This window comes from Chanos chanos, chromosome 1 (assembly GCF_902362185.1).
Source record: "Chanos chanos chromosome 1, fChaCha1.1, whole genome shotgun sequence".
Taxonomy (NCBI): domain Eukaryota; kingdom Metazoa; phylum Chordata; class Actinopteri; order Gonorynchiformes; family Chanidae; genus Chanos; species Chanos chanos.
Window position 1 is genome coordinate 43,391,771 of NC_044495.1, and position 15,440 is coordinate 43,407,210.

The following is a 15,440-nucleotide window of genomic DNA, read 5'->3' on the forward strand; positions in this document are numbered from 1 at the left end:
AAACGTTACAAAAAGAATGACTCACTTTGCATGAAAAGGAGGAAACTGAGGAACAAACCCTGTTGCTATTAACCGTATGTATTACATTTGCTCGAATAAATGTATTATTATTATTATTATTATTATTATTAATAATAATAATAGTAATAATAACCGCAACAATAATAATAGTAATAACAACAACAACAACAACAATAATAATAATAATAATAAAATGATTGTTGTTGTTATTATTATTATTATTATTATTATTATTATTATTATTAAAGACGGCTTGGCTGTAAGTGTTTCTTGCCATATTTTACTGAATGTTGTTTTTTCCGTCTTGTAGGCCTCAGTGTAAGATACTGTTGCCTGGCTTTCAGTGCTGACATTTGTGGAACGGAGCGAATTTACCTTCACTGGAAATTCTGAGCGCAAACTGAATTTCCAGGTCAACAAAAATGTTTTATCAAAACATGTTTTGTGTTGTCTGCAGCCAACAATATGACGACCAGACATTTTTGCATTTTTTCGCTCTCACCATCCGCGTCCGAACTTTGGCGTGATCTGAATATTTGGGATATTTCAGCTGTAATGCATCATCGGTGCGTTACGTGTCAGGTCATACTTTATGTATTGGAGTTAGCTTAAACGGGCTGTCGGCTCACTGATGTGTGGTCCAATTCCTCTCTTGCTTACTGGCGTGTTATTTCAAGCCTCGGTGATCACTCCAACCCGTGCGGGAGTCAGACATGTATATTCCATTCGTAATCTGCCCGGGACATCTCACCCTCTTTACTAAGCATATTACGTCTCGCGAGTGTGTATTGGAGTGGTTCATTGTTTTGTCTTTAAAATCGGAAACGATTTATAATCGAAAACCAACACAACGTATGCCCTGCTTTCATCACCAGCCTATGCCTTCCACAACAGGCCTATAGACTGACTACTGGTACAATAAGCGTGAACGAAACGTTTGTAAATGTTTTAGAACAATATATTTACTTCCATTAAATAAAACACAATAGTTTATTTTTTTAGATGTTGAAAAACGAAACAAAATTCGTACCAAATAGTATACACAGAGCAAAAACCAATTTCATTTCGCAGGAACATTTGCGTATTATTACCCAGGGATGCTACGCTAGATCGCTATTCACACAGACATTTAAGAATAAATTTGTAATAGGCTATATTAGGAACACACGGCTGGTGCGTTTAGTATGTACATTCCTTTGTTTGCAAGCAAAACATTATCTCGGTAGGTTTTCATCATGCGGTGTTGAATTGAATTCTTGAAAATACTTGATTGCTAGAGCATTCGCCTCTACAAACCGGAGATGATACTTAGTTATAGATATTTATATATATAGATATATACAACCATTCAGTCAGTTAATGTCCAAAAATCGTAACTTCAAAGGAAACAAGCTTATGAAATGAAATAGTGTCTTAAATTCTACACTTTTCCGTGTAGAATACTCATTAGAAAATGTCTAATTCTTTCCGTCATAGTTTTAAATTCCATGGTGTGTCTCTTCGTTTCTCAGTGGTTTATTCTTCTAGTGCCCTTTGATTAAAGAAACAGAAAAAAGTAGTCTATCGTTCCTGGGATGCGGGGTGGCGAAATCTTCTTACACCGGTCTATCCACTGCGTATTGGCAAGCGCTCAGGTTGGAGGCCGGATTTTGAACGCTGGCGTATCCAAAACTGGAGTGTTGCTTGGCTTTCAGTCTCAGACTAGCCAGACTGGAGTTACAAGTGTCTCGATACACGTAAGGAGGTGTCGGCGGAGCGTAAGGGCACGCCGGCGTGGGAACTCCCGAATTGAGAGACGGGTTGCTAAGGTTATTTAAATTATTTAGACTGTTGAGACTGGATCCGGGTACACCCGTGACAGCGGACGGTACCATACTGGATGTCATACTCATAGAGGAGATGGAGTTAGGCGGGGAGAACATAGTTTGAGACGACAGCGGGTTGACGTTCATGGAATTGAAGAAGGGGAAGCTTTTGGTAGACAGCGAGGCCGATGTCAGCCCCTTGGCCGCCCAGTTGTTATACGTGTAACTAGGGTACATATCGTCGTAGGGCTGCATTAGTCCGTTAAACTGAGGGCCGAACCCGTTTTTGCAAAGTTCAGCCTGTTGATTCCTCTCCCTTTTCCTCCACTTTGCCCGTCGGTTTTTGAACCACACCTAAACAAAACAAAACAAAACAAAACAAAACAAAACAAAACAAAACAAAACAAAACAAAACAAAATATAAATCGTCCTTGCAAGACAACAAAATTTTTTCAAACTTTCAGAAACAGCATAAGATCATCCGAAAATGCAGAGGTAGTGCCATTTAAATGGAAAAAAGTGTGTATACACATATATATTACTGTAGGCCTCATCTGGTCGCAGGCCATCCGCAATCACTGCAGAAAACAGAACTAAATGAGTTGTTCCGAGTCGGACAATCCGATCAAAGAGGATTTTTCGGGGAGAGAACTGAACAGTAAAAATCAAATTTTGCAACGTGTTCTTTTTCTAAAACTTGTGTGATTAGAAAAATATTCACATTCAGTTGTTCTATACTTTTATATTCTAATCGAGTAGTGTGAGTGCAAACAGCGACAGGGCCTCTGCTGGCGTTAGTGTTTTACCTAAGTCGTTTTTTAAATATTCATCGCAAAGGAATCTTATGTGATTTATCAGGAATCCCAATACACAGGCAGCCGTGACTGTCGCTGGATCTTCTTAAAGCGGGCCTTTGAATGTGTATTACCCCCGGAGGCGGGGACACTCACATAGACTTAAAGTATACAACACAAGAATGACAATCACAAAACACAAGCTTTGCACCTCTTTCACACCGAATGTGTCACTCCATTAGGACCTGTCATCGTTTGAACGACACTTGAGTTGATTACAAACCTTGTCTAAAAGCCCCTGATTAGCTTCTCTGTTAACAATAAAAAATTTATACAGATTTGGATCCAATGATTACCATCTCGAATGTGTATATTGAAGGGTAAAATTCAACGACACCAGTACGATACAGCATGTTTTTCATACAAGACCTCCTTCCAGAATATAATTTCCTTCTTGTTTTCTCTTCTCTCCAGTAACCACTGATAAATTATTGCCCGAGGGTTCACTGTTGTATTTGCCATACAACCTCCACTAACGCCACATGTAAAAACTGTGAATAAATCGCAAAACCAAAATCTAAAAAGGGCCACCCACTCAGTAAAATTAAACACACGACAGATATTCTATTTTAATTATTTAGTCAGCGGAAAGTGTTCGTTTTTGTTTGTTTTAACTGCCATTCACCTACGTAACGAAAAGGTTTGTATGGTCATTTACTGCGGTCCCGCTGACAAACTGCATTTTTCAAGAATGGCAAACAATTAATATACGTTCTACGAGGTAAAGAAACATAACCAAAATACACAGAAGAACATATTGATAAATTTCACGTTGATTTTGTCATCTTACCCTTACTCTGGCTTCCGTCAGGTTGGTCCAGACGGCGATCTCTTCTCTGGTGGACATGTCCGGGTAGCGATTCCGCTGAAAGGTGGCCTCCAGTTCTTGCAGCTGCTGGCTAGTGAAATGTGTCCTTTGCCGCCGCTGCCTCTTCTTTTTCGATGGGTCATCTGACGAATCTTCATTTTTACTCTGACCCTTCTCTTTTTCTGTTAAAAAAAGGCCAGCTATGAAAAAATTTATCAATCACAGTTTTCCTAAAGAATTGACTCAAATTAAATGTTATGTCCTCTACTTAATTAAAGATAATTACGATCCATGTAACATTTTATACACTGCAGACATATTGTATATATATACTTAAACCCAGTCATACGTAATGTTTGTGCTGGTCCACGAATTTACATTAAAAAAAAACGTGATAACAATAAAATAGAATAGCCTTTGAAAGGTACAATACATAATACCTATATGCAAATATGAATAGCCGGCGGTGTATTTCAAACCCTTGCTTTGACTTATTTTAAAACAATTTTTGGAAAGTCCATAACCGACAGCCATTCAAAGGAAATTACACTTAACCCCAGCTTCCGAAGCCAGCTGTATTCTATTTAACCGTCTTCATGCACAAGCACGGACAATTTACATGAAAGAAAAGTTAGCACATTAAGACTGCAGTGCGTAAATATGCTTTAAAGCCGGATCGTAAAAGAACAAATTACGTGACATTAATCTGAACTAATAAAGCATAAACAATGCTGGCTACATTTCAGCCACCTATTGAATCAGCACAGCTAAACAACGGACAGTCGCTGAGTGTTTCTGTATCCAGATACATTTGCATGCCGAAGACAGTAACTCCCTCTGTTTCCAGTTCCCTACGAGAAACGGCTGAGAGGAGCCATCTTATATTTGATGTAATAACAGCGCTTTAAACTGCTCAAAAAGTCTCTTTGGTTTCTCCGCATTGATTCTTACCTACGGACTCTGGACTGGAGGTGTCCGACACTGTGTGCACCTCCAGCCGATGTTTGTTGTCTACAGACCGCTGAAGCGGCTGCAGACTAGAGGCCATCGCGAGCGGCGTGTGGAGCGCGGAGGCAAGTTTATTCCCGGGGATATGGTGGCTGTGGTGGAGGTCTAAATTCAGCGGATCCTTCATAGAGTTCATCGATAAAGGAGCGTACCGCAGTGGACTGACCAGCAGCTTTAACTCCCTCAGCAGAAGCCGAGAGAAACCGACAGCAATGAAACAACAAAACCCCAGAACAAATATAAATAATTATAGAAGGAGAGGAGTCCGGTGGACTGGGACGACAATCAAAAGGTGTCAAGATTCACAAGCGGTGCAGCTTCCCTCAGAGTGAACTCGTTAAGCAACTCTTCTTAAATAGCTTAAAATGTCTTCAAATAAACCAAGGCGTGTCGGAAGAAAGTGCAGGCTTTTTGGTTGAAGCTGGAGCAAGCTGATATCTCGGCTTGATACCGCGAGCAGCAATGAAACGCAGAGTGACAGGGACAGGTAGGGGATATTATATCCACATACATACACACACGCGCTCGCTCACTCAGTCACATTCACTAAAACGCTCGCTGCTCATTTCAGCTGTTCTCCGGTCTCTGTCTGTCCAACTGAGCAGTTCTCCGCGCTCTGACATCACTCAAGACCCTCCCCCAATTTGACAAGCCATCAAAACCGACATGACAGCTACAACAGCCAACCTGCTCGCAGATACAGTCGGAAATAAGAGAACCCGCCCCTTGTATTTCTGTGAGTTCGCAGCTTATTTTGTCTTTCACACGAATCCACGTAAAAGTAGGCAGGACATACGCGTTCATGAAGCACCGGCTGCCTGTTTTCTCAACTCCCCAAGACCTCATGTTTCTGGGACGCGCATTGGTAAAACTGAAAAAACAAAACAAAACCTAGACTGCTAAACTCTTAACATCTAAAATACCTTTAGACATATTTGGTGGATATTAGCTTTCATTGACTATTTTAATTTAATGTTTAATTAAAAAATATCTCTAGAGTTCGTTAGATAATTTTGTCTCCCGTGCTTGGGTATGCAGAAGAAACGACTGCTACCCAGCTTGCTGCGATAATGACGTCACGTATCAGCAAGACTTCTGGACCATGACAGACATCTCAATTAACCTAAACCTCCACGAACTAATATTCACAAGTTAACAGGAGTCCCGTTATTCTAGGCCTATGAATCACTGAAACAGACTCAAAAAATGGGTACTCAAAATTGACGTAATCGATGCAACAAAATTATTTTGAATGAATTATTATGAAGGAACACTGTTGATTTTTACAGAGGGCCTTGGATATTTCTATAGTTCTGTGAAATCACAATTAATTCAGGGAACAATTTTATTTAAAATGAAGAACAATTTTAGTGTTTCCGCCCCTTATCTGCAATTAAATGACTCACACTATCTCAACGTCGGCGAGGTATCGGCGCTCCCAGTCCGCGGGAGCCAGTGCACTTCTGTTTGGAGTGCATTTTAATCTGATAAGACACTCATTTGCTTAAGAATTTTTAAACTGGTGCCTTTAATGACTCTGAGCTCCTTCTTTATTGAATTAGCCAGAATTTTCTCTGTTGGCGCAAAAAACGCTAAGTAAATATTTCCCCTTCACCCGACATGCCGGTCCCAGATTAGAGGGAATCTCTGTTAGGCCAGGGAAAAGGATCTGGATACATCTTCATTTCAAACATCTTAGGCACTACTTCTTCTTCTTCTTCTTCTTCTTCTTCTTCTTAGTCGTGACGGTAGCAATAAACTCAAATTGAAACATTTTTACGTTAAATTAATTCCAATAACTGCATGCCAAATTTAAAAAATTGACCTCATAAATGGCAAAATACACTGTTACTAGTCCAGCAAATACAAATTTTATGGACACAATTACAAGGTTTTTTTTTTTAAACTTTTTTTTAATTTTATTTTTTAAAACATTTTTTGCTTTTGTTTTTTGAACAATAATATTGTTTGTCAACTGCTAAAACTGCTTCTGCTGGTAAGAATAATTTCCATTGGTTATTTACAATCCCTTAACCTCATGTTCAGTATTGTGACTGCATAGGTAATCAGGCCCCCAGAGGCGCAGTGTGTCGCGCGTGAGATGGCACAGTAAACCGTGAACATCTCCGCCAACCGATCTTTTTTCTGCCCGTTCTTGTGGATTGGGCACTACTAATACAGCATTGAGTTAATCCCGTGAAAGCCCTTGATATGCACCTCATTTGCTGAGAGAGAGGAGGGAAGGGGGGCAGAGAGAGAGAGAGGGAGAGAGAGAGAGAGAGCTGTTGTAAAAATAACCTTTTTGATTGCTCCGTCCGTTTGTTTCCCCCACTCCACGCATGTTTCTCTCAGTTAATGCGTATACGACGCAGTGAAAGATACGGACGTGCGAGTCTTTAATGTATCAAGTCTTTTGTTATCAGCTCGGGTTCTTGCCCTCTCGCTGCATTCTCGGCGTTGGCGCATACACGGTGGAGCACACACTGTCTCCAGGCTTTACTGCTCATCACCGGAATAATGGTAGTGGTGCTGCAGCTACTTCAGAGAATTTGATATAATGCAGTTCTTTAGGTCGAGGCACTGCGAGCAACGCTTCGTATGCCTTGCATTAGGGATATTTCAAACAAATTACCTAACCTTACCTATTTGAAATATGTAAAACGAGCAAATATTTAATGTACTCCAATCTTCACATTTACACTTAAGGTAGCCATAAAACACATGCTGTCGCACGTGAAGGCCTACAATCTGACACACAGGTCTCAATGATTTAGGCAAATCATACGCACGACTGAAAAAGACAATAAGTAAATTACAAAGCAGAATCCTTGCAAAACGGGTGAATGCTTCTTTTTTACGATATATCATTAAAAAGCTTATTACACCACAGCTACAACTACTCACATAACTGCCAGCCAATAATACAATCGCTCGACAGCGCTCGACAGCGCTCGACAACATGAAGATGTAATTGTTTATCAGTGGAACAACAACAACAACAACGATAATAATAATAATAATAATAATAATAATAATAATAATAATAATGATGATGATGATATGAGAATCACATTTTAAAATGCTGCGGGCAGGGAAGGCTCAGAGGCTAGGGAGTTGAGGGCGCTGGCTTCTTGTTAAGAAGCAGTAGTAGATTCGGACTGGATTATTGTTCTGTATTTATACTGCTCCTCCAGAATGTTTTTGCTGCCTGCTGTGGATTACTGGCCACGGCGCGCTACAGAGCCATTAATTACCAATTCAGTCAATATGAGGGAGACGACAAAGCCTTTTCCATAGGATTAAGAAGACATCAGATTTCCCCATTAGTATATTCCCCCTCACGGAGAGGCTTTCATTATACGTTTAGTTTTCCCTCGAGTCTATCTAACAAGCAGTGCATATATTACAGTTCAGGAAAAAAGAGGAGGAAAGAGATTGTCGATAATCAAGTCGCTTGAGTGTCTTTTTCTTTACCCCAGTGTTTGCATTTTTATGCTCATTTGTCTCTTTATCGCACCTCTACAATAATTACGCGCTCGTATTCATTTTTTTGTTATTAGCAATCAATAATACGATAATGGAGTAGATCTGAAATATCATCAAATTAAGAAACCGGTGACTGCCAGGTGTACTGCACCTCGTTTTCGGATAAATCTGGATTGGCTTAATGAAGATGACATCGGGAAAAGAAAGCAGAACATCTGTTACAACACACAGACATGACCCAAAATGGGCTAAAGTCAGCATGATCAGCAGCACATTAGTAGTGATCCCTGACACGGTAGGTATTCCTCATATTTTGGATGTGATTGAAGGTAATGTGAAATTTGTAAAGAAATTAAACAAATGATCATATGATAAAAATGAGGCCTAATCAAAAACAGATCATTTAAAAAATCCTTGAAAATTTCAAAACGTCGTTTATTTATTTTAACACTGAATGCAAGTGGGAACAGTTAATTACTCCTAGGCGATCTTAACCAAAGCATACACGTTCATATTCATATAAACAGTTATTTATCGTAACAAACTGACAGTCTGATCCGTTCGCTTATAACTGTCTGGAGCGATCCCGGACCACCTTTTTATTCGGCTTAGAGTGTTAGAGTGAATGAGAACCGTCGCGGGATATACTGGACGACAATGGGAGAGCATTAAGAGTGAACTCTCTACCAAGTGCCCTTTACGTGGAACTGTCACACAACGGGGCCATCAGCCACATTTTTAAAGTGGCACTGACGTCTGCTTTTAGAGAAAGTTCTCAAAGTTAGTCCATTCCGAATCGTAGGAAAACTGTTTATAGAGCTCAACATTGCATTACTCTGAAACTATATAAACATCCAAGGAAGGAATTGATTCATGTTCGTAAACTCACATACATGCTAATAACTGTGTACAGCGGGACTAGTTAGACAATAGGCCACCGAGTGCCACAGCCATAGTCTGTTTTATCTGGACATATCATCATGGTTAATATATTCATCTTATACATACAAGCTACTGCAAGCCATACAATAATACAAACCAACAACAAGTCTGTACAAACGCGCAGTAATCTACGTGGTGAGAGAGAAAAGAGCATGCTACCTCCCTAATAATCCATTAATGCAATGAGAATTATATGCTACTGACCAGCTGGCAAACCAACAAAGTCCATTTGCCACCAACTATTTTAGAATGATTTTATCCATTTTCTGTAAAAGGAATAGGGCAAGGTTATAATTACAAGTTCATTAAATTCACTTAAATAGGAGCATTTATAGACCACAAATAACAGCAGCCTAATAATTCAGGTGGCCACTTTCAACCTTGTCCAGTCTGTAAGTAGCTAACGTACTCCGGCACTGCACACGGGTTGCTGAACTGAATCTGCATTTGGACCAAACCGAGTTGGACGCTGCGGCGGGAATATTGGGGGGGGGGGGGGGGGGGGGGGGGGGGCAGAGAGCAAGCGAAGACTCCCCAGACGAATACACTGTTAAGACTACTCATTCCCAGGCTACGAACAAAATCCACATTTGAACTCAAATAAATAAATACATAAATATTAACACGCTGAACATCTCCTTATGGTTGCTCAAAAAAGCTTAAAAAAGCTTAACCCCCCCCCCCCCCCCCCCCCCCCCCCCCACTAAAGTAGGCTACCACCCCCCCTGCACGTTTGAAGGAAACCGCCAGAGGTCAGCCTAAGACAATAAAAGATCCAAATGTCAACCATCAAATATAATCTTAAATAAATTCATATGTACAGCTAATTATCTCGGAGTGTGACTTATTAAGATTGAAATGAGGGTAACCACAATTTAAACAATACAGGTAAGAATAAATTGGCTGATTAACGAATAAACCGCCAGGGAGCAAAACAGAGCACAGCACAGACATCTGTATAGCCACATTAAATATGGACTTAAATGAAAGCCACTCAAAAACAACATATTCTTCATTTGCACTTTAAAACCGACTTTGTAAGAATAATTTCCAACGTAAATCATAGAAACCTACTCACCTAATTGTGCACAAGTTGATGCAAGTTTGCGGCAGTGAGAGTCCATTTCGCTAATTATGAAATCAGCCTCTGAAAAGCAAAGTCAACAAGACCAAACAGTGGATTCAAACAAGAAGTCGGGACATGTCGAGTAATATGTTTTGACACAGCCTGCTACCTGCAAAAAGCTAGTTCAGCATTGATTTTGATAGACTTTTTTTCTTCAGGAAGTCTCCAGAAAGTATAGGAAGTATAATGGATATAATCACAAAGTATACAGTGTACGGATCGCCTGCTATGGCATATTTCATATTCATAATTATATTGCTTGGCTGTAATGGGACATGCACATCTCTCTTCATTTGATTGCAAATCCCGCGGCACCCGTTCATTAAGGGTTCACATACACGAACGTATGATTCAAACATAGATGAGTTCCAGTGTTTGTGCGTAGTGTGTGTGTGTGTATATGTGTGTGAGTGTGTGTGTGTGTGAGAGAGAGAGAGAGAAGGGAGCAGTTTGAACACTGGAAGTTGAGTGATTCCGCAGTAAAATCACAGGATTAGTATCTGATTGAGATGTCTGTCGCTAGGATATTACAAAATTCATTATCGCAGCTCCATACTAACCCGATATGAAGTAACACAGATGGGCCTTTATTAGTCTAGGCTTCCACTGTTTACTTATGATAATTTCAAATGGAAATTTGCATGCAATCCTGCTGTTAACCGTTTTCTCTCAGTGTCTGTCTCACTCTCTCCAAATCTCTCGCGCCGTGCTCGCCTACTGCTCTCATCACCTGCCCTGCATCTGAGTTTTTTTTACACCAGGCCTCGAGACTGGAGGTTAGCTTTGACACCGCATGCGCCTGGATAACCCCGACATGGGAGTGACACGTACTTACATCATACTGCCGACCTAACTGATATTAATATCTTCTTACGCCTATCAGTCAGGCAGAATTGAATCAGTTCGAGGAATTAATATTAGGATGATTCCTGTTAACAAGGTAGTCCTTAAACAGGGAAAGTGAATTAAACCGACCAAAAGTACATAGTTTAATTTTGCCCGATATTAAGTTTTAATCCTGGGAACTATACAAGATGCAGTTGGTTTGCAACAAATAAGAACATAATTACCATTGGCCAATGTTTTTTTTTTTTTTTTTACAATTTCCTGTTATATGCACATGAATAATACAGTGGCACTGCCACGACTGTTAAACCGGTTTAATTTTGTGGCTCTGGAATGTGTCACAACCATTTTTAAATATTTAATATTTCTTAATTGTAGGGGACACAAACTGACCTATATACGAAAGATGGTGTATTCTCGTTTCCAATATATAACCACATAAATAAACACCAACAAATAGGCTATTTAAACATAAACATGTACTGTGAAGAAGTGATCTGTTTAATTTAAAAGAAACCAGCCGACAAAATATTTCAACATATTTTCCGATCTCATCCCACACGAATAATAATAATAATAATAATAATAATAATAATAATAATAACAACAACAACAACAACAACAACAACAACAATAATAATAATAATCATATAAAACGTGTCTGGAAGCAATATCATTATGATACTCCAGAGAAACAGAGTGATTAGGTTAAATTTGATCGTTTTCATTTGAACTTTGATTTTTATCTTCACAGATTTTAGTGTCATATTTCTTCTCCCTCACATTTGATTATCAGTGTAAACTAATACCAGGTCCATGTTACTATGATAGAGGAGTAAGCTGCAGGGTTCAGTTAAACATATTTATTGAAAAAGACCAGATACGTCTAAATTTCTTGATATTAAAAAATATTATTCGGTTAATCGGAAAACAAATTCGATTTTAAAAAGCAACAACCAATGATAGTGAATTAATAAATTAATTTTACATTTGATTTTAGGAATCGAGGCGACAGTTTTTATCTTGTCTACATAAAAGACATACAGTTCAATGTATTTCAGAGGTTTGGTAATAACACCGGCAATTTCTCAAGGTTTAATCCGTACCTGAAATGTACACCTGGCGTTTTAACCGAAAATTTAAAGTGTTCAAATGTTCTTACTACTGCAATTTGGAGCATGTCATAGGCTTCATTCAGTGTGACAAGGTTCAGCCCGACCTTAACTGGCTTAAAAAAAGAGATTTTTACAAAACTTTTAATTCCAACAGTATGGTATTTTAGCCGAGCAATGTGTTCTCTGCAGTTTAAGAAAATCAGTGTGTGTCAGGTAGAAGCTAAACGATGCCAATCATATTTTTATTTATATAAAACCAAACCACGAAGTTGCGTTAATGCAATATGCCTTGAGCGATACGTCACCAGTCATCAACTTAGTCAAGGTGAAAACTGCCACAATCGTCCGCTAACACTTTTAAGTCTACCCCTGGCGAACAAATTCACCCCAGAGTCGAACAGATCACAGCGAAAAGGCAACTCCTGAAGTGGAACGAATTCTTTGACTTGCATTAATTTACATCTCTGCACACTCGGCCTCTACACTCACCCGTACTTGTTGAAATACAGCGTTTTCTCCCGCTTGTCTGTTTAAAAGGATATATATTCCACAGCGAAAATGTGAAATGTTCTTATAAGCAGCGTCGTTGGATACTTGGTCGCTTCAAATTAGCCAACAGCTCCCAGCTATCTTCTGTCCATTCGCTGTGAAAGTAATCAGCGCCGCGTGGATCTCTCTCCCTCTTCCTGTGTTGTGTGATAACGCGTGACGCCACGTTTGATAGTTCAGTCACACGGGCTATGTGAACACATAACTGGGAAGTTACAGCGCAATAACAGCCGATGAGACAAGCGTCGTCACTTCAGTAGGTCATTCTGTCCACGAAATGTCTATGGGCTGCTACAACTTTTTCCGTCAGACACACATTCAAAGTGTGGCGCATTTCTCTCCTCTCGAGGGCTTTGAGTTGGAGCGCGTGTGAGTGTGCGTGCGTTAGTGGGTGTGTAGCCTTGTGTGTGTGTGTGTTTGTGTGTGTGTGAGTGCTGAAGGAGAGTAGAAACTTTGAGACGCCAAATATAAATCAAAGCTAAATTCGTACACAATCAAGCTGTTGATTACCACATCGAGACGTTTCATCTTGCACATCAAATTTTAAAACACTTCATTCAACCTAGAATGTTAATCTATGCATAGGAATGATAAATTTCTGCGCAAAGCCAATGTACGTAAGTCTGTCGTAATATTTGTGTAGGCCAACTAATTCTTGTCTCGCTGTAGTGTCATCAAAAATCGGCGAAATCTCATCAACCACAAATACAACTGTTGACAGGAATGGGCAGACGAGGGACAAAATTGGGACATAACGAATAAACCTCTTACAGTTAGAAATTATGAGGATTTTTAAAAAAAATATCCTGATTATTTTTTGTTACGTGCTTACACCTAATTTTAGTTCGTTACAATTATCTGTCAAATTCAGATAAGGCAGGAACCCGTGCCAACGACAAATTATGGATTCAATCAATTTCTCTCTCCCGCCCGGGCCATTCAACCGTTAATTCGTAAATTGAACCGAATGCGTCACAAATGTGCTGCAAAGACTGAACTTTAAACATACGCTATCAGCAACCCTGTACAGTTTTATTTCAAGGCAAATTAACAAACTACCATGTGGTTAATAATGGAATAACACTGTTTCAGTCAGGCTACAAAAATGAATTGTTATCATTTGTATTAAACAGGAGCGGGGAGATAACTCTCTCCGTATTTGTTAGACCTCTCCTAGTAAAGATGAAGTGAACAGCTGGTTGGGATGCAAATGTTCTTTGAAGATCTGCGCGAACCAGACTGATTTTCATTCGCATCTCAAGTGAGCCGAGCAGACCGGACGTGCGTTTCACGCGCCTAATCCGTTTTTTACATTTTTAGTCATACACCCATTAAACAACTAATTAATGCGCACAGCCACGTGGGAGTTCCTAAGCAAGAGCTCACCGAAGCGAAGCCCATGAGTCTCAAGGCCCAGCGGTGTATCTTACAAAAGCTGCCACGGCGGTTTAGCAACGCACAAAGCGTTGTGTCGAATTTGGCCCAATTTCGTTGCGTAACCATCAATGAGTTTGCTTGCAGCCAATTTAAACACCTGTTTCAATTCATAAAAACATGTCACCTCGCGTTGACTTAGGGGTAATCCTTCAAAGGTCACGAGAGCTGTGGATGCGCCTACAGAAAAAAAGATCACAGCATAATTTATGAGTTATCTGAGAATAATTCTTACTTCATCTCTGTATTTTAGATGTGCAGATATCTTGAATAGGCATATAACTTGTTTCATTACACTATTATGAACATGCACTGCATGATTGAATTGCAATACACAAGTTTTCCTTCGACTAGCAGTTGTTTTTACTAATGCGTTCAAACTGTCGAGAATACCTCTCATTCAGTTACTTATGAATACTTATAAATACACGTAGTTGCAGTTCATCCCATTACGGATGAATACACATGAGCAGTGCCTCAGCTTTGCTTGTGTTATTGCTCTTGTTTGACATGGTTTACTTGCACCTCACGCGCATCCTCGCCTGTCATACAAACCAAACGTTTGTGGGAGAGACAGAGGCGTAGTTACACCAGCGGCGCTTACCTTCATCTAGCGAATGGAATCACAAGCCTTTTTCTTTCTCACGAAGTGAAAGCTGCTAAGGAATGCCCCGAAGTTCAGAAAAGGCAGACGTTCGGAGCTCTTTTGCCTCGAGGGCAAACCGGCGGCTTCTTTTCATTTCGAGCTGTTATCGATTCGCTGTTGTCATCTTTGGCGACGCAGAAGGACACTTGAAAGAATTTCAGATGTGTCTCTGATGTGAGCACGGAGGTGACCCCGGCAAACCTCCCCCAAGAGTCTCTTCGTTAGAACATCAACGACTTTGCCTCTGCTAGCTAAAGACAGCAATGTATATAGATTTTAAACAGTTACCTCATACTTGTACTAAGCGTGTGCACAATAACTGTCTCATAAAAATCAGTTCATGTCATACCTATACTCGGTAAATTGGAGTAGGTCCAGATTGAGATCTCAGTGTAATTTACAAAAATATATTTAAAGAAACCTGATATTAAAAAAAATACATATGCACGAAATCGATTATTTTTCGAGGTTTCCAGCCTCAAATGATCCATCTCATGTGGCTGATAGAAGCCCCCCCGCCCAAACCTTTTCTACAAAGGCAATGTGCAAATGCAATGATAAACCACACCTGATCCGCTCAATCAAGGTCACATCGGTTAGAGCAGGACACAGTTTTGATAGGCTCGATCGCGTAAGATGTTTTTTCCATGTCCAGGGCGCATTTTAAAATAGAAGCCAGTCGGCAACAAAATTCTCTCTGCATCCACTCTGGGCCCACTCCAGCAGTTTTATTTAAAAAGGAGAGCCTATTATAATCACCATTTATTTTAACAAAGATATAAAACTGCTAACAGTAAACT

General features: G+C 39.8%; 1 protein-coding gene across 2 annotated transcripts; it reads right to left on the bottom strand.

Annotated features, from left to right (window-relative positions):
• Window positions 1-1,616: 1,616 nt before the first annotated feature.
• pitx2 (paired-like homeodomain 2) lies at window positions 1,617-10,048 on the bottom strand. 2 transcript variants are annotated; one of them, XM_030778206.1, is made up of 3 exons: window positions 10,003-10,048; window positions 3,471-3,670; window positions 1,617-2,180 (listed from the first exon to the last, which is right to left on the bottom strand). In XM_030778206.1, the coding sequence occupies exons 1-3, from the start codon at window positions 10,046-10,048 to the stop codon at window positions 1,617-1,619; spliced, it is 810 nt and encodes a 269-aa protein (XP_030634066.1). The 2 variants fall into 2 exon arrangements, with proteins under 2 accessions (XP_030634066.1, XP_030634060.1); XM_030778200.1 differs by lacking the exon at window positions 10,003-10,048 and adding an exon at window positions 4,440-4,632.
• Window positions 10,049-15,440: the final 5,392 nt, after the last annotated feature.